The 18,675-nt window shown below is 48.5% G+C and overlaps 1 protein-coding gene across 30 annotated transcripts in view; it reads right to left on the bottom strand.

Moving 5' to 3' along the window:
• The window catches only part of NCAPG2 (non-SMC condensin II complex subunit G2), a 60,565-nt gene that overhangs the window by 38,808 nt on the left and 3,082 nt on the right, over nt 1-18,675 (bottom strand). For 10 of the 30 annotated variants that reach the window (XR_014833385.1, XR_014833391.1, XR_014833390.1 and 7 more), the window contains exons 3-9: nt 14,804-14,992; nt 13,768-13,882; nt 11,982-12,136; nt 10,101-10,235; nt 5,898-5,992; nt 4,115-4,184; nt 1,367-1,453 (exon numbers count right to left, since the gene is read on the bottom strand). Coding sequence is in view for 7 of the 30 variants with exons in the window: in XM_085005019.1 (XP_084861145.1) it covers nt 1,367-1,453; nt 4,115-4,184; nt 5,898-5,992; nt 10,101-10,235; nt 11,982-12,136; nt 13,768-13,882; nt 14,804-14,992 (846 nt within the window). In the remaining 23 variants the exon portion in view is untranslated. Of the gene's footprint in view, nt 1-1,366; nt 1,454-4,114; nt 4,185-5,897; nt 6,137-9,493; nt 10,236-11,981; nt 12,292-13,767; nt 13,883-14,803; nt 14,993-18,675 lie in introns of all 30 variants that reach the window. The other 20 variants (XR_014833388.1, XR_014833398.1, XR_014833397.1 and 17 more) reach the window with 4 other exon arrangements.

Here is an 18,675-nt window from a genome sequence, read left to right as displayed (position 1 = left end):
ACGAGGATACCTATACTTCTAACATCTTAATTACTCACACTACCACGACAGAAAATCAGATATGAAAAAAGCCTTTTATTACCTGTTACCAAGAGTGAAGTGACCATGTCACAACTTTGTACAGTTTCACATGACGTCACTCCACACGACTGAACAGAATCTGACACACCAACTAGCACGTGTGCAGTGAGGGGCCCAGACGGACCTGCATCTTAATGGACCCCTTGGGACTCTGTTGGGGGGCGGGGGGCGCTGGGATATACTGATCTCTGTTTCCTTTCTCTTTGGATAATGTAGAGCACATCATCAAAGACATAAAAGAAATGTTTTTTATCTACTCAAGCTTACATAATTAGTATATTTACATCCTACAAATAATAATTTCACTCTACCAAAAAGCACAGAGGCAGTCTTCAGCCCCTTAACTTTTTGACACACCATGGCCAAAACTGACAGAAAGCCAAGGAGGCATCACCCGGGGATGAGGACACGGACCAGCGCAACACAGCAGACCGTCCAGTCCCTGCTGCAGGATCACTCGGAGTTTCAAATTCCTACCCGGGTATTAATGACGCTGATAGCAGACCTCTCTCTGTTTAGTCAGACCACGTAAAACATGAGGATAAAATCCATATCCCATTTCTGAAACTGTTTTTAAAAATAAAATGACATCAAGAGAAACCACCAAAACATTTATTCAATTTGGTGTGCAGAATACCAAAACGGAAATGTAATGTATGAGAATAGATAATAAAAAGAATCTCGGAGTTCCCATCGTGGTGCAGTGGTTAACGAATCCGACTAGGAACCACGAGGTTGCGGGTTCGGTCCCTGGCCTTGCTCAGTGGGTTAAGGATCCGGTGTTGCCGTGACCTGTGGTGGTGGTCGCAGACACGGCTCGGATCCTGCGTTGCTGTGGCTCTGGCGTAGGCCGGCGGCTACAGCTCCAATGAGACCCCTAGCCTGGGAACCTCCATATGCCGCAGGTGCAGCCCTGGAAATACAAAAAAAGACCAAAAAAAATAATAATAATAATTTAAAAAGTAATAATAATAAAAAAAGAATCTCAACCTCTTTTTTTGAAAAACGTGATAGTGGCAGTTAGGAAGTGATGATTCTGGACATTTTCATGTCAAAGATTTAATTAAGGTTGCTTGGATAAAGTTGTGATATCCTAACAGTAGCCGTCTGCTTTTCCAATCGACACTTGGGTTGCAGGGTAAAACTCCCAGATCCCAACCCCCAGGGTCTGAGAAAGCCCTTTAACGGAGGCCTGCGAAAGCTTAGCAAAATTTCACAAAAACAGTGATCTAAAAACCAAAAGATGAGACATGACTTTCAAAAGTGCTGAGAGTGTCTGGCTCACCTCGCGCACCCTGGCGTGCACTGGAGACCTCCGGTGAAGATGGACCCCGTGGTACATGAAGTCCTGGATGCAGCTGTTTTCGATGGCCTGGAGTGACAGCCCAAGGCAAGAACTTGGGGTGTGCGCGTTCCCACAGACGGCAGGACAGGAAGGGCAGGAGTTGGAGTGCAAAGGACAGTCCGACCTGTTCACTCTCTATCTCGTGAGGGGAAAAGCCTGGGTCCTCCCATCAGCTGTCCTACTCTAAGTCTACGCCTCTTAGAATTCCTTCCATCGTCACAGACCGAGGAGAACCTTTATTTCAGGAAATAGGGCATCTGTGCCAAACGGCAGGGCAAGCTCTCCCCCGCCACTGGAGTCAAGTGTAAGCCAGACAGGGCTCGGAGACCGTGTGGGGGCTGGCGGCACCCTCTCTGAGTCGTGGTGAAAATCTCGGGGGACAGAACTGACAGCAAACAAGGCGGGGGCCGCAGTTCCAAACTGACCAAAAGGCAGCCCCTCCAGGGCTGCCCCAGAGAGGCAGGGCCAAGGTGGAGTGTGAGCAGCCCCTGGGTCCAGCCGGGACCCTCAAGGTCTGGTCTGTTAGCTGTGCTCTGCCCCCAGACCCGGGATTCCATGGCTTCAGAGAAGGATAGAAAGAAAACTTGCTACTAGTATTTAGTGCTTCTCCATTAACGTGGAAAACATTTCCTTCGCCTGAAGCTGTTCCGGTGGGAACCACGCTGCCTGACACGTGATGCCAGGACATACACAGCACCAGAGTCCAGTGTCTGGGCGGCAAGAGCTGACCCCGGAGAGCTAACTAAAAGAACATGGACACCTTGCAACTGACCCAGGTTTGCCAACCCATCAGTGGCAGAGAGTTTTCTTAAAGAGGGAAGAATGCTCTAAGAACCTTAAAAATGACATAACAAGCAAATCGCCACCGGCGGTCTTGTTGGATCCTGATTCCAAAAAAAACTATAAAAAGACATTTTTGCAACACGGCAGAGAAATTTAAATAGGACCTAGTTATTTTTTTAAATACTCAGGAATTCCTGTTAACTTTGGTAAGTATGATGATGGCCCTGCATAACCATACTTCCTAGAGATGCATACGGAAGTATACAGAAATGAAAAGTCAGAGTTCCCGTCATGGCGCAGCAGAAACGTATCGGACTAGGAACCACAAGGTTGTGGGTTCGATCCCTGGCCTCGCTCACTGGGTTAAGGATCCTACGTTGCTGTGAGCTGTGGTGTAGGTCGCAGATGTGGCTCGGATCCTGCATTGCTGTGGCTCTGGTGTAGGCCGGGGGCTACAGCTCCGATTGGAGCTCTGGCCTGGGAACCTCCATATGCCATGGGAACGGCCCTAAAAAGACAAAAGACAAAAAAAAAAAAAAAAAAAAAAAAAAAGAAAGAAATGAAAAGTCACAACTGGAATTGCTTTAAAAACTTGAAGGCACATGAGAGAGAAGGTAGTGAAACTGTGGGAGCACCAGAGCAGTGACTCTGGCCCCAGCAGAGGTAATGCCAGGTCCTTAACCAGCTGAGCCACCAGGGAGCTCTACCAGCGCCTACTTTTTAAAGCACTATTGGAGAACAAGTGCATGCAGTAACAAAGATTGCAAAAAATGTATAACAATGCCCCGGTTCTGCCATTTCCTTTTTCTCCACCAAATTATACACTATAAAACTACTCTAGAAGTTGTCAGCAGGGGAACAGAAGTGACAAGCTTTTGTTGAATAGACACTAACATCAGTGGTTAACCCCCACCCCCACCCCCCGCAAACCGAACCCAAGCTTAAGCTGAGCAGGAGAGCAGGGCAGACAGCAGTAAATCCCAAACGTGGGGCAGGCTAACCGCCCCTCTGCTTCCCCCCACCCACCCGGCAGGGCTCGCCTCCCCAGGACTAAGGGCTCTTTTCTGACTCGGGTGAAGATTTCACTCTTAGAAGGAAAAGACACATCTAAGAACTTAGTATGAGGAGAAACATAAGGGACATCAGACAAAGACACTTTCTTTGGGTTTGTTTCCAAGAGGCTGTGAATAGTCAACTGACTGTGAATTACACGGCCAGAACGTAGGTGTTAAGAGTCAGTGAAGCTCAGCCACCCTCAAACGTCTTTAAATTCTCAAATGATTTCACGGACGAGGTGGCCTGAGTCTCCAGAGGGACATCATGCAGCAAACAGAACACCAACCACAAATACAACTGTAAACTTTCTCATGGCCACATTAAAAACAGAAAAAAAGAAAAAGGCAAACTTATTTTAATCGTGTATTTGGTTTAGCCTGATATGTCCAACACACTATCATTTCAACAGGCAATCGATATTCTTTTCAAACATCCATGAGACAGTTCGCATTCTTCTTTTTCCACACTGTCTTCCAAATCTGATGAGTTGCTTACATTTATAGCCCATTTATTTCACTTTGGACTGGCCACGGCTCAGATGCCTAGCAGCCACACGTGGCCAGACATTACAGGTCTAGAGCTGCCAAAACGACTGGGGCAAAAGTCTAGATTCTACTCAAACTGCACATTGCAGTGAGTCAGGGGCCTCTCGAGGCTGGGTTCACGCAGGAACGTGACCGCAGTGAGAGTGGAGGTCACCGCGCCTCTGTCACATGGACGCTCATCGTGAGCTCTGGCGTGACGGACAAGTACTAGCACAGGTGTCAAATGGCCCTACTATGGCTACTTCCTTCGTAACTGTAACACAATAAAAATGCGTTAATATTTCATAAAACAAGAAGGAAATACCTCCAATATTTTCCCTGAAGCCTTTTTCCAAGCTCTGAAATAAATTTCTGCGATGTGTACCATCAAAGATCTAGTTTAAAAAAAAAAAAATTAAAAAATGTAAATGCAAGTTCAAAGAATTATATACATTTTTTTTCCTGGCCACACCCACAGTATATGGAAGTTCCCCGGCCAGGAACCAAATCCAAGCTGGAGCTGTGACCTATGCCACAGCTGCAGCAATGACGGATCCTTAACCCACTGCACCGGGCTGGGGATCAAACTGACGCCTCCACAGAGACAAGCCAGATCATTAACCCATTATGCCACAGCGGGAACCCTAAAGAATCATAAAAAGTTTGGAGAAAGAGAACTTAAATATCCAACTCTTTCTTCCTTCTCAGTCATGGCTTCCCCAAAACTTTACTATTTCTTGAGAAACTGAGGGGTAAGCCCAGAACCAAATTCTTACGTAAGAAATGTTAAAACAGAAATACATTTTTTGACTTGGAGTCATTTTATACTTTCGGGACTAACTTCGTCAGGTAGAGCGATCCCTGAAATACCAGTGGTGACTCAGTATCATCATCAGGAAACCTGTTCAACTGAAATATTCTACAAATGAGGGCACAGAAGAAGGCCTCTGGTAAACAGTCAGAGATCCAGAATCAAATCCCAACACTAGAGTCACACAGCAGCCCGACGGGAAATTCAGCGACCAGGGCCCCCTTAAGAATTTGAGGATTTGGTTTAAAAATGCAGACTTCAGAGTTCCTGTCATGGCTCAGTGGTGAATGAATCCGACTAGGAACCATGAAGCTGTGGGTTCCATCCCTGGCCTTGCTCAGTGGGTTAAGGATCCGGCGTTGCCGTGAGATGTGGTGTAGGTCGCAGATGCGGCTCGGATCTGGCGTTGCCGTGGCTGTGGCTGTGGCTGGCGGCTACAGCTCCAATGAGACCCCTAGCCTGGGAACCTCCATATGTCACAGGTGCAGCCTTAAAAAAAATAAAAATTAAAATTAAAATTAAATAAAAAAATGCAGACTTCCTGAGCCCCAGAGCAGATTAAGTATTTGGCCCTGAACCCGGCGAACAGCTCCAGCAGCTTCCAGGCCCCAGAGGCTGGGAGCACAGCGAGCGTGCTTCCTAGACCCTCCCCAAAGGACTCTTCCAGCAACCACACAGCTCAGGCCACGGGACGATATCCAAAGATATCAGAAGTGCTAGTGACGTGGGCTTTTCTGGGAGGGAGGCTGAGATTTAACTGTTTACCTGAGATCTGACTATTTAAAGAACTACCACAAAGTTAAATCTTTTCTTTTTTTTTTTTTCTGTCTTTTTAGGGTGGCACCCCCAGCATATGCAAGTTCCCAGGCTAGGGGTCGAATCCAAACTGCAGCTGCCTGCCTACACCACAGTCACAGCAATGTCAGATCCAAGCTGCATCCGTGACCTACACCACAGCTCATGGCAACGTGATCCTTAACCCACTGAGCAAGGCCAGGGGTCGAACCTGCATCCTCATGGATACTAGTTGGGTTCTTAAACCACTGACCACAACAAGAACTCCATTTTTTTTTTCTTTCACAAAGTAAAATCTTAATTTCATTGTCACAACTGAAAAGAAAAATGTCTCCAATAGCAAGGAAAAAAAATACCCAGTGATACAATAGTACATAAAAAAGAATGACTTAAGAGATAATTTCTAAAGCTTCTAATACATTAATATGATTTAAAAGTCAGGTTAAATAGAAACTTTCAAAATCATACTAAGTACAAAGTTTTAATTACCTCTAATACTTACTTTTGTAATCCCTGTAATTGGTTTTTAATGGTCCCATGGATCATTTTAATAAAATTTATATTCCAATTGAAGAGAGAACTAAGAAATCTTCTCCCCTATGAAAAAAAAAACACAGGATAGAATGTGAAACTTACAACCCAATAAGAAGTTCCCAGTAACTAAAAATAAACAACTGTTTGGAAGTGTATGACTTCCCTTGTGGCTCATAACGTAACTACACGGCGTTGCTCCTACAGTGGCTGCGGCTCGACCGCTGGCTTGGCAACTTCCTTGGGCCGCAAGCGCGGCCACTTGTTTAAAAAAAAAAAAAAAGTGTAATAACACTGGAGTCTGCTCTTCTCAACAGGGAAGCATCCCTGGCTACACCCTTCAGGGGGGCGGTCCTATGTGGGGCCGGTGGCGGGAACCTTGGAGGGACGGAACTGGGCAGCATGGGGTGGGGGGGTGGGGGAGGCTCCCCTTCGAGGGTGTAACAGCAGACACCAGTGAGCTGCCTCCCTGCACCCCCACAGGGCAGCCCCGACACCCACCACGCTGCAGGCAGGCAAGTTAAATGACCCACAGGCGCTCCCCTCCGGCTCTGTCATGCAGTCTACATCAAATAAAATCAAAGGGTGCTTGAAATCTGGCATTTTGGAGGGGGGAACGGAGCTGAACATCAATCACTTCCTCTTTCACAAAAGACAACCTGAGGATTTGTGCAGCTAAGCGGCTAAGTTTGGAGCAGTTCCCTGGCGGTCTAAGGGTTAGGATTCAGCACCATCCCTGCTGTGGCCTGGGTTCGATCCCTGGTCTGAGAAGTGAGATTCGCACATCAAGCTGCTGCATGTGTACTGTGGCCAAAAAATAAATTAAAAAAAAAGAGAGAGAGGCTAAGTATTTGCCAAGAGAGATTTTCAAATACATACAGTGCCCATATGTGACATACGTTATAAAGGTCACACACGTCGCATAGTATTCTTTAATTGATATGCAGAGAATGAGACTACGTATACGAATCTGAAAAGCAAAAGCATCACATTCAGTCTTGCAGGTGCATAAAATACATGTGCCCAGAACTGTCCCAGGACGGCGCACCTCCTCTCACCGCTTACCCACACACTGTGGCGTCTGGAACCCTACAGAAACGTACATGCTTTGATACAAAGCGCAGGGTAACCATGCTTGCAACAGGCAAGTTTTTTTTAAAAAGCATTTACTGGAAGTAACTTGTGAATAGCATATAGGAGAGATTTATCATTTACCCAGAAGAACTAGACACTGACTTACCAAGGTAATGACTGATGGGGAAACTAAGTTTAGTTACCTTAAATTCAAAAGATCACATCAATTTTCTTTTTCTCTTTTTCTCTGAATTTTACTAGGGCCGCTCCTGCAGCATATGGAGGTTCCCAGGCTAGGGGTTGAATCGGAGTTGTAGCCACGGGCCTGCACCACAGCCACATCAACGCGGGATCCGAGCCGCATCTGCGACCTACACCACAGCTCACAGCAATGCTGGATCCTTAACCCTCTGAGCAAGGCCAGGGATTGAACCCACAACCTCATCGTTCCTAGTCGGATTCGTTAACCACTGAGCCACGACGGGAACTCCAGCACATCAATTTTAAAAAGAGTTTGAACACACACGTATATCTATCTATACTTGCACATATATGCCTAAGTCAAACAAGCCTAATTCAACTGCTATACATAAGTCAATACAAATAAAGCATATTTGTCAGAATCCACTCTTAACTTCTCTGCTCCCCCAAACTTCACACCAATCTCGGGATGCTTAGGGCAGAGGCCACGCGTCCAGGGTCTTTCCCACAAAGAGCAAGAGCAGCACCAGCCAAAGAGCAACACCAGCCAAAGCAGAGCACTTCCTGCCCAGCAGGCGCTAAAGGTTCTACGCCCTGAGTGCCCCTCACAGGCATCCTGGGAGGGGCAACTGTGGTTCCTGTTTTCTGAAAAGAGACACTCAGGTTGAAAGGCACCTGGATACGTGGACAAACAGGGATCGAACACAGCACTTCGGACCCCTGAGAGCTGCAGGTCCTGGCCAGAGGGGCCAGTAATCAGATATGGCCCTCTCCTTGCTGGCAGAGACGGTGCTGGGAAGTGGGCAGAGTGGGGTCAATGCTTCCCTCCCCCCCACCCCTGAGCACATTCTTCTTTCAGGGTCCCTCTTCCTCTGCGAGGTCTTTCCCCACCTCCTTCAGGGAGGGGTGACGACGGCCTTCTGCCTCCAATCATGTCTGCTAGGCCCCAAGCAACCAGACGCAAGACTGGATTCTATAATAAAAACAATGCTCAGGAGTTCCCGTCGTGGCGCAGTGGTTCACGAATCCGACTGGGAACCATGAGGTTGCAGGTTCGATCCCTGGCCCCGCTCAGGGGGTTAAGCATCTGGTGTAGCCGTCAGCTGTGGTGCAGACAAGGCTCGGATCCCGAGTTGGTGTGGCTCTGGCGTAGGCCTGCAGCTGCATCTCCGATTCAGCCCCTAGCCTGGGAACCTCCATATGCCGCAGGAGTGGCCCAAGAAATGGCAAAAAGACAAAAAACAAAACAAAACAAAACAAAAACAATGCTCACTGCATCTCCAGCATGGAAATATAATCCATCTAAATTGACTACAGAAAACTCCTAAGACAACAGAGCAGCATGTCCAAGAGAACCAGGCAGGAGTTCCCGTCGTGGCGCAGTGGTTAACGAATCCGACTAGGGACCATGAGGTTGCGGGTTCGGTCCCTGGCCTTGCTCAGTGGGTTAACGATCCGGCGTTGCCATGAGCTGTGGTGTAGGTTGCAGACTCATCTCGGATCCCGCGTTGCTGTGGCTCTGGCGTAGGCTGGTGACTACAGCTCCTATTCGACCCCTAGCCTGGGAACCTCCATATGCCGCGGGAGCGGCCCAAAGAAATGGCAAAAAGACAAAAAAAAAAAAAAAAAAAAGAACCAGGCAAACCACTCTAATTTTTAATTCTCCAGTAGCCACATTCATTCAAGTAAAAAATATTAATTTTATAACATATTTATGTAATCTGCTATATCCAAAATATTATCACTTAAATGTTAATAAAGATGTAAAAACTATGTAGCATTCTTTTTCCATATGAAGTTTTAAAGTCGTGTGTATTTTACACTCAAGGCCACAACGGAACTGGCCACATTTCATGTGCTCGGCAGCCACGTAAGAGTGACCACAAGTGGACAGTGTCTCTCTTTGGATTTACTGGATCGAGAGAAAAAGGCAACCAAGAGTGCTGTGTGATGTCAGTTTTGAGTTACATGCCAGTTGAACTGGAGTTGGGGCAAAGGGTCCGATCTGATCCATGCGGAAGTGCTTTCTCAACCTTACTTTTAATCACTCTTAATGTGAAATGTAATCATGGCTCCCCCAGGAGTCACACAGCCACCTGCCACCGTCTGGTTTAATGAGAAACACACAATGACTTGTAAAAGGTTTGCTTAATGCTGCCATGCAGTCAAAATGAACTGCAACAGGGAGTTCCCATTATGGCTCAGAGCTAATGAACCTGACTAGTATCCATGAGGACACGGGTTTGATATCTGGCCTCGCTCAGTGGGTTAAGGATCCCGCGTTGCCATGACTGTGGTGTAGGCCGGCAACTACAACTCTGATTCGACCCCTAGCTTGGGAACTTCCATTGCTATGGGTGCAGCCCTAAAAAAGCCAAAAAAAAAAAAAAAAAATGAACCGCAATAAATCTAATAGCTCTTGATAGCTACACTCTTTCATTAAAACATTGCGCACAATGCCATCAGCAAACACTCGAACTTAGGAAAAACGTCCATTAAAAAGCAGTTCATGGGAGTTCCTGCTACGGCGCACCACAGGCTGTGGTGCAAATTGTGACTGCAGTTTGGATTCGATCCCTGGCCTGGGGACTTCCATGTGCCAGGGGTGCAGAGGTGTGGCCAGAAATGAAAGAAAGAAAGAGAAGGAGAGAGAAAGAAAAGGAAAGAAGGAAAGAAAGAAAGAAAAAAGAGAAAGAAGGAAGGAAAGAAAGAAGGCAAGAAAGAGAAGGAAGGAGGGAAGGAAGGAAGGAAGGAAGGAAGGAAGGAAGGAAGGAAGGAAGAAAGAAAGAAAGAAAGAAAGAAAGAAAGAAAGAAAGAAAGAAAGAAAGAAAAGAAAAAGAAAGGAAAGAAAGAGAAAGAAAGAAATTTACACACACACCAAATAAGAAAAAGCATTTACCTCTTCTTTCTTGATATAATTAATGTTTATAAAGCACTCAAGCAGCATGTCTTTAATTTCTCTACTTTCCTCCAAATCATAATCAAAACAATACAAAGCTTGATGGATACGCCAAAGCCGACATATGTCTGCACCCTGGGAATGACATGAAAAGAAAAATGGAGCTTTTAAATAAATGGTAAGGGCACATTTCAAATTAACTACGAGAGTATTCAATTACAACTCTAGATTAGTCATCGAGAAGGAAGAAATAATAAGAGAAAACATTTTAAAATTTGCAATAGTGGTTTAAAAACATTCTCCTAAACCGAGGCAAAGGCAGGCAGAGATGCCACCAGGAGGAGTCTGCCGCCATGCCGGGCACTGCAGCAACGAACACAGGCCCAGGGTTGCCCAGAAACAAATCTTTAACTTCCTGAACTTGAAAAGCGGCCCTGCGCAGCAGGTGTCCGCGGTATTAAACAGCACAGGTGTAGAGCAGCAGGGAGACATTAAATCCAAGTCTCGATTTAAAGCTAAACAGGAGTTCCCGTCGGGGCGCAGCAGAAACAAATCTGACCAGGAACCATGAGGTGGCAGGTTTGATCCCTGGCCTCAGCTCGGCGGGTTACGGATCCTGCGTTGCTGTGGCTGTGGTGTAGGCTCGCAGCCGTAGCTCTGATTCGACCTCTAGCCTAGGAACCTCCATACGCCACAGGTGTGGCCCTAAAAAGCAAAAAAATAAATAAAATAAAAGCTAGACAACAGTGGCAGGGAAAACGGATTTTAAAAAGGCAAACCAACAATGGCTTGAGGATAAGTTCTGACAGAAACAAGTGTTTTTTTCTTCTTTTTTACTTTTTAGGGCTGCACTTGTTGCAAATGGAAGTTCCAAGGTAGGTCTACACCACAGGCACAGCAATGCAGGATCGAAGCCACGTCTGCAACCTACGCCACAGCTCAGGGCAATGCCGGATCCTTAACCCACTGAGCGAGGCCAGGAATTGAACCCACATCCTCATGGATACTAGTCAGGTTCGTTTACTGCTGAGCCATGACAGGAACTCCAAACGAGGGCTTTTCAATCATTCCTCCGGCCAGCAGGGAGTCAGAGCCCTTGCTGAGGACACAGCCAGAGAGGTTCCTTTCTGTCCCCAAGCGGACTGCTTGTCCTCGGCGGCCACCATGAGATGGGCGGGAAGAGGTGGAACAGGTGTGAGCTTTGTAGAAAGCTGTTGGCACCGGGTGCCAAAAGTTCCACGCGCAAACCCACGGACCTGCAAAGTTCACGTCCTAGAATCTGTGAGAAGGAAGTCGAGCTGTGTGGGGGAGGCACAGAGACACCCCTCAAGGTCCCTAGAGAGCCGCAGCGGTCACCTCGAGGGTGAATCACGGACGATTTGTACCTTCCTTGTTTTCCCTTTTCTTCATTTGCCCAATTCTCTAAGGTGAACGCAAATATCTGCTGGGGTCTTGACAGGAGGAAACTGCTCTTTTTCTGGATGTCTGACTTGTGTGCCCAAGACTAAAGGACGAGAGATGGCCCGAGTCATGGCCGGCCCTCGCACGTGCTCTCTGCTGGCCCGGCTGCCGTTGACGACCCTATCCTGCCCACCTTCCCCGCCACCCTGCCCCGCCAGTCCTTCCCTGAGTGACTCTCATCCCGAGGGGTGGCACGGGGTCAGCCTCTCAAAGGCCACACACCTAGGAAGACGGGACAAAGCCTGCGCCAACCTCACGGGCCGCCCCTGTCCGCCCCGTCAACTGCCCAGCTCCGAGCACCGGGCAGCCAAGACTGGAGGCCATGGGGCCGGGCCTCTCACAAGCACACACGGGCCCACCCAGTGTGAACACCCACGCTTTTCAAGCAAGCGCAGTGAGTGCTTTAGGGAGGGAACCCACCGTTTTCGTCTCGAGACTCCTCCTCAGCAGCATGATGAAAGCGGTCTTGCCCATGTCTTCCTTGGCAGGCAGGCCTCTCTCCCACCATGTCACACACAGATCCTGGATGGAACCCTGCAGCGCGCGTTCAGACTCGGGTAAGGCGTATAAAATACCTACAACGGAGCAGACGCTGCGCTGTGAGTGACGTGGACCGTAGCGTTTCCAGATCCAGCTGTGCAGCGAGGATTCGCTCATGGTCAACGCGCCCGAGGCATTCATGCACATTTCTCCTGGGACACCAAGGGTGTTAATCCAAACCGTTGTGCCCCTAGAGCGACGCCACGGAACGAGGGTTTGAGACCTGGAAGACTTGAGAGCACTCGCTGCCCAGACACCTCACGAGAGAGCCGGGCACGGAGGCCCCCCCCAAACCCAAGTGCGGGCAGCACGCCCAGGGCACACGCAACAGCAGAGCCAGGACAGGCCACGGGGACCCATAATCCGCTACCCACAACCCTCCATTGGGAGGCCTCGGATGCACCGAGAACCCAAGGTAACAGGCTGACAATGGGCCCCCAACTGTCCTCCAGAGACCCGAAGGCTGTCCCCCTGTGCAAACTTCCCAACCGACGGGGGAGCTGGGGGCACAACGTCACCCCATCGTTTTCTAGAGCATCTGCCTGGGAGCTGGGAAGACCAGCTGGAGGCAACATCCCCCAGCACGTGGGAGCTGCTTCCATACAGGCTAGGGTAAGTTCTTAAGAAGACACGGTATTTCCACGCAGGAATTCTGGGCGAAACCGTACCCTCAACAGACGCACAAACCAAGGGACACTGAGAATGACGAGAGTCCACCACAGGGAACTAATCAGAGCCACAGCGGCAGTGGGGAAATTTTTTCCTAAAGAACACTACACAAATTACTTTTCCATCTTTTCCATCTATATTTCTACACAAATATTACATAATCCGATCCTGTCATTAATTTAGACTAGTGTTCCTCCTAAATTAATAACTGGAGTTGGACAGTTTAGCTAAAATTTGAAAAGCACCATAAATTTTAGTACAGTAAAATTCTCAACAAGTCAACAGTCATTCCTCAAGTCCTGTTCATAACATACTTAAAGAAAAAAAATACACGAGTTCCTGTCGTGGCACAGGGGTTCACGAATCCGAATAGGAACCGTGAGACTGTGGGTTCGATCCCTGGCCTTGCTCAGTGGGTTAAGGATCTGGCGTTGCCGTGACCTGTGGTGTAGGTCGCAGATGCGGCTCGGATCCGGTGTTGCTGTGGCTGTGGCGTAGGCCGGTGGCTACAGCTCCAATTCGCCCCCTAGCCTGGGAACCTCCATATGCTGTGGGAGCGGCCCTCAAAAGGCAAAAGGACAAAAAATAAATAAATAATAAAAAAATTTTAAAAATAAAGAAAAAAAATACAATGTCACAAATGCGGGGTGAACTTGAACTGCCCGGCAGTCAACAGCTGAGGAAGTTTAGAGACCACGGCCCCTTTATCAGCTCTTGACACTGGTCCTGCAGGTCGAGTAAGACATTCCTCCAACACTGTCAACAGCAGTTCTTGCTCAGCAGTGATGCACATTTTCACCATCTGCAATATTTATATGGGGCTTAAATGAATTATTTAGGACAGCCCTTTAAAGAATGCTCTTTGCTCACCTTTTTCAGAGAAGGACAAGAGCCTGACTGCCAAGGTCTGCCTCTTCACTGCCGGGGGCTTCTCTGACCAAGTGTCACTCAGCCACACCACTTACACACACGCCACATTACCCCTGATGCGACTTACCATTCAATATGACAGCACACTCCAGTAAGGCTTCATAGTTCTCGTTTTCGTTTATTACAGATACAGAAGCAAGAATCACAGATGTAATGGCATGAATTATTTCTATGTTCTTCCCCTGTAAAGAAAGAAAACATCAAAGCACATGTAAATTAAAATCAACTTAAAATTTAATTCTAAAATGTACAAGTTACCAAAAGTTATAAAAATCAAGCCACGCTTGACACTTATTTTTAGAAGTGAGTTAAAGGTGAACACAAGTCAGCAGTCGGAAAAGAGTAACAACACTGAATACTAAATTAACAATAGCAGGATCAGGAGTTCCCGTCGTGGCACAGCAGAAACAAACCCGGCTAGGAACCATGAGGTTGCAGGTTTGATCCCTGGCCTGGCTCGGTGGGTTAAGGATCTGGCATTGCCGTGAGCTGTGGTGTAGGTCGCAGACTCGGCTCAGATCCCGCGTTGCTGTGTCTGTGGTGTAGGCTGGAGGCTGCAGCTCCGATTCGACCCCTAGCCTGGGAACCTCCATATGGGGCAAGTGCAGCCCTAAAAAGACAAAAAGACACACAAACAAAAGAACAAATAAAACATAAATTAATAATAACAGGATCAAAAAAGGGTAAAACTACACTAAACACACTTCTGATATTCTTGACTTCTATACTTTAAATTCTTCCTTAACTTGGGAGTTCCCATCGTGGCTCAGTGGAAACACATCTGACTAGCATCCACGAGGATGCGACTTTGACCCTTGGCCTCGCTCAGTGGGTTAAGGATCTGGCCTTGCCGTGAGCTGTGGTGTAGGTTGCAGACGCGGCTCGGATCTGGCGTTGCTGTGGCTGTGGCGTAGGCCAGCAGCTATAGCTCTGATATGACCCCTAGCCTGGGGGTCAAACCTGGAGCATATGGAGTACATATGCTGTGGGTATAGCCCTAAAAGACCAAAAAAAAAAAAACCTCCTAAACTTAAATTCTATACAATAGACACTTTTTTTTTTAACAAAGAAAAGGGAAATTTATTTTTGAAAGACCAGTATACCATTTTTGAACCCTGCTCTGTTTGCATACTGTCTTCACCGAGGGCTTCCACCGGCTGCCACCTGTCCACCGGGCTCTCCAACAACACGTCTGTTAACAGATTCTTGAGCCTTTGCCATAACTCTTCTTTCTGTTTCCTTGATAATTCATCTAGCAATTCATTTAGATTGAAAGGGTCAGAAGCATCTTTCTGCAAAATAAACAGCAGCTGTTACATTTCAAACACAAAAACTCAGTTCTGTCCTTTTTATAATGGCATCAAAAGAAAAGGTCATGCACTTAGTTACAAGTTCAAGAGCGTGGCTATAGTTTTCCAAATCTATTCCTAAAAGGACAGAAAAGTACAGGGATTATCAGACAGGAAGTAGCATTTCTGGTGATATACTAAACTCCACCGCCCAGCACAAAATCCTCCCTTAGTCAGATGTTCACCATACCCAGACCTATAATTAGGTTACGAAAGTGTCCTAGAACGAAAGTACCAATGACAGTAGTGGCAGTAACAATGCAGCCACCCAAGGACGACATGCTAACTTTCTGGTCTCTGACATGACTTGGGCCCTGACTTTTGTCCCTGGATCTAACCTGGTACCGTCTGAGCTCCAAACAGCGACAGTAAGGGATTACAACCCTTTGAATAAAACACGAGTCAATGAGGCCATATTGATAATAAAGAAATAACAACCGGTGACTAATGAATGGCATTGGCGTGCTACAGAACAGCAGTGCGTAAATACGGAAGAGACGTGGGGTTGGAAAATCACAATTCTGTGGTCATCATAGTAATAACTGACTCAGGAAAGCATCATCGATGGATGCTAAAGCCAGGGCGTTAAGCTTATCAAGGAACAGGGAACTGACCCAGCATTAACGTGTTTCCCCACAGACACCTGCACAGCCTTCAGAGTGGAGCGGAGAAATCTGGGGGACACCTAGCCCGAGCAACTCATCAAACCAACGCGCCAACAACAGGCCAGGCTGGCAGCACACAGCCGCCGAGGAGGTCCTACCACCACTAAGTGTGCAGCTCCTCCAGGACGCATAAACCAACTTCAGCAGGTGAGCAAACCAGGGCAAGGGGAGGACAGGCCACAGAGCAGCCGCCTGCACCCCTCAAGACTGTCTGTCACTAAAAGGATGGCTGAGACACGCTCTGGACTCAAGAAACCAGCAAGTCAGGAGGGCAGAACACGGAGCATGACACTGGACTGGGCAAAAAGACGTGCCAACACGTGCTGCAAAGGGAGTTCCTGTCGTGGCACAGTGGTTACACAGTGGTTAACGAATCCGACTAGGAACCGTGAGGTTGCGGGTTCGATCCCTGGCCTTGCTTAGTGGGTTGAGGATCCGGCGTTGCCATGAACTGTGGTGTAGGTTGCAGACGTGGCTCGGATCCCACGTTGCTGTGCCTGTGGCTACAGCTCCGATTGAACCCCTAGCCTAGGAACCTCCACATGCTGCAGGAGCGGCCCAAGAAATGGCAAAAAGACAAAAAAAACCCAAAACCACGTGCTGCAGGTACCCATCAGCTCCCAACTCGGAGAGTTTTATTGTGATTCTAAGTGTGGAAGTTCTAGGAAAACATGCGGAAATACTGAGGGATACTGAGGTGCCACCTGCAACTGACCCTCCAACCACACAGAAGAAAATGTGAAGCCTAGGAACGCTGCAGGGCAGGGGCAGGCGCAGGGCCTGGCAGGGCTGCCCCTGGGCAAGGGGAGGGCGGCCCCCAGGGTCCTCCAAGGCCACTTCCCCATCCAAACCCTACAGCCTCCTCTCTGGCTCACCCACACCCGAGCTGGCCAGGGGTGCGCCTGCCCGCCTGCCCGCCTGCGGCTCTTTGTCTTTCCCGCCCCTTCTGTCCAGAACTCTCCCCCATCCTCACGCGGCCCATCCAGACCTCTGCTCTAACCTCCCGCCAGCCTGCCGTTCCAGCCGCGGCTGCGTGAGCACCTCCTACCCGTGTCTTGTTCCTCACCCTCTCCCGCCAGATAAAAACTGCTTGGGCAGACACTTTGCTTCCGAGTGCCAGCAGAGCAGAGCCTGGCACGAAGAAGGCACCTGGGAGGACCTGCCCGTGGTCCCCAGCCCTCCACTCCCCACACGGATCCTCCATTATAAACGAGGGTGCATGGCACAGTCAGCTCTGTTCTGGAACACTTGTTTTGAAACGCGAACTCGTTTCAACACGATCAATATGCTAGGGAACAACCTGAGCAAAAGGTGAATGGGGGGGCGGGGGCTGGGGCATATGGAGTCCCCGGGCCAGGGATCAGATCCGAGCCATGGTTGTGACTTAAGCTGCAGCTGCGGCTGCACCAGACCCTTAACCCACTGTGCCGGGCCGGGGATCGAACCTGCATCCCAGTGCTCCCAAGATGTCACTGATCTGCTGCACCACAGTGGGAACTCCAAAAGGTGCATTTCTTTCTTTCTTTTTCTTTTTTGCCTTTTCTTGGACTGCTCCCGCAGCATATGAAGCTTCCCAGGCTAGGGGTCCAATAGGAGCCACAGCCGCCGGCCTACACCACAGCCACAGCAACGCAAAAGGTGCATTTCTGGTTCGCTTATGTGGGACTTCACACCCACGTGAATTCAGAAAACCGTTCGTGCTGGGTGGAGCCTGCGCAGAGCAACAGCTCGCACAAAGCACACCTGCCGGCTCCTGAGACCCCACATGTGCCGTGAGCCGTGCCAGGCACGCCTGGGGTCCCTCCTAGGCCACACAAGCACCTCTTGACACGGCCCTGCCTTGGCCGTGTCCTGCCCTCGCCCTGCAGCCTGCTCTGTTCTCTTTCTCCCACATGGGTCTTGCAGTTGCCCCTGGGAGCACAGCGCCCACTTCCACCTGCAGACCGTGAATCTTTTTCATGGCAAAGTGTCATATGTACACTAGGGTATCTATGTGCTTCTCGGTGATTGAACGTGTGTAAAACTGCCGCTTTTTTCTTAGGTTCCTCTTTTTTTCCAGTGTGTCTCTGGTGAAGTCTTTAGGGTTGTGCCCTGACCCCCCTTTTCCCCACCATCCCTCTGCTTTTCATGGACTATCTTGCAGAAGGCAGTGATTTTTAGGAATGCACATTGAAGCAGAACTGATTGTACTTGGGAAGGTTCACCCAAGAGATTTCAACCCGACTTAAAGTAAGTCTTTCTTTAGTTCTTGGGAGGTTGACCAGGTGAAAATGCCATTATTCCACTATTCTGCCCTACGTACCATTCACCTTGATGAAACCAAGTGATGCACAATCTTACACGTTCTCACTTTCATGTTTAATTCAAAGTTACATGGTGACTGAGGTAGTAAGTTGAGTTTTTCAGGGTTCATAAATTAAAGCCACTGCCCCATTAACACAAGGACTAACTCAACCATCTACAGGACATGTGCTGCCAAGCAACAGTCCCAAGCTCTCCAGCAGGGGACAGGGTGGCTGGAAGGCACACACCACAATTCCACGCAATGGTGCTACTCTTTTACCTTTTGACTTTCAATGAATACGAACTTAGCTTAGAGTTCCCGTCGTGGCGCAGTGGTTCACGAATCCGACTAGGAACCGTGAGGTTGCGGGTTCGATCCCTGGCCTTGCTCGGTGGGTTAAGGATCTGGCGTTGCCGTGAGCTGTGGTGTAGGTCGTAGACGCGGCTCGGATCCTGCGTGGATGTGGCTCTGGCGAAGGGCAGCGGCTACAGCTCCGATTTGACCCCTAGCCTGGGAACCTCCACATGCCACAGGAGCAGCCCTAGAAAAGGCAAAAAGACAAAAAACCAACACTAACTTAGCTCATCACTATCAGCTAGTCTGTGGCTTTAGTTTACACCACAGAGCATAGTCTGCAACGGCCCAAAGTCCTGAGTCTCTCAGGGTCTGTGCGTTAG

Source organism: Sus scrofa, chromosome 18, assembly GCF_054392235.1.
Source record: "Sus scrofa isolate SSC_HxYL_T2T_F1_AM1 chromosome 18, Sscrofa_HxYL_maternal_Yorkshire_Landrace_v2.0, whole genome shotgun sequence".
NCBI classification, from domain to species: domain Eukaryota; kingdom Metazoa; phylum Chordata; class Mammalia; order Artiodactyla; family Suidae; genus Sus; species Sus scrofa.
This window is presented reverse-complemented; position numbering and strand designations above follow the sequence as displayed.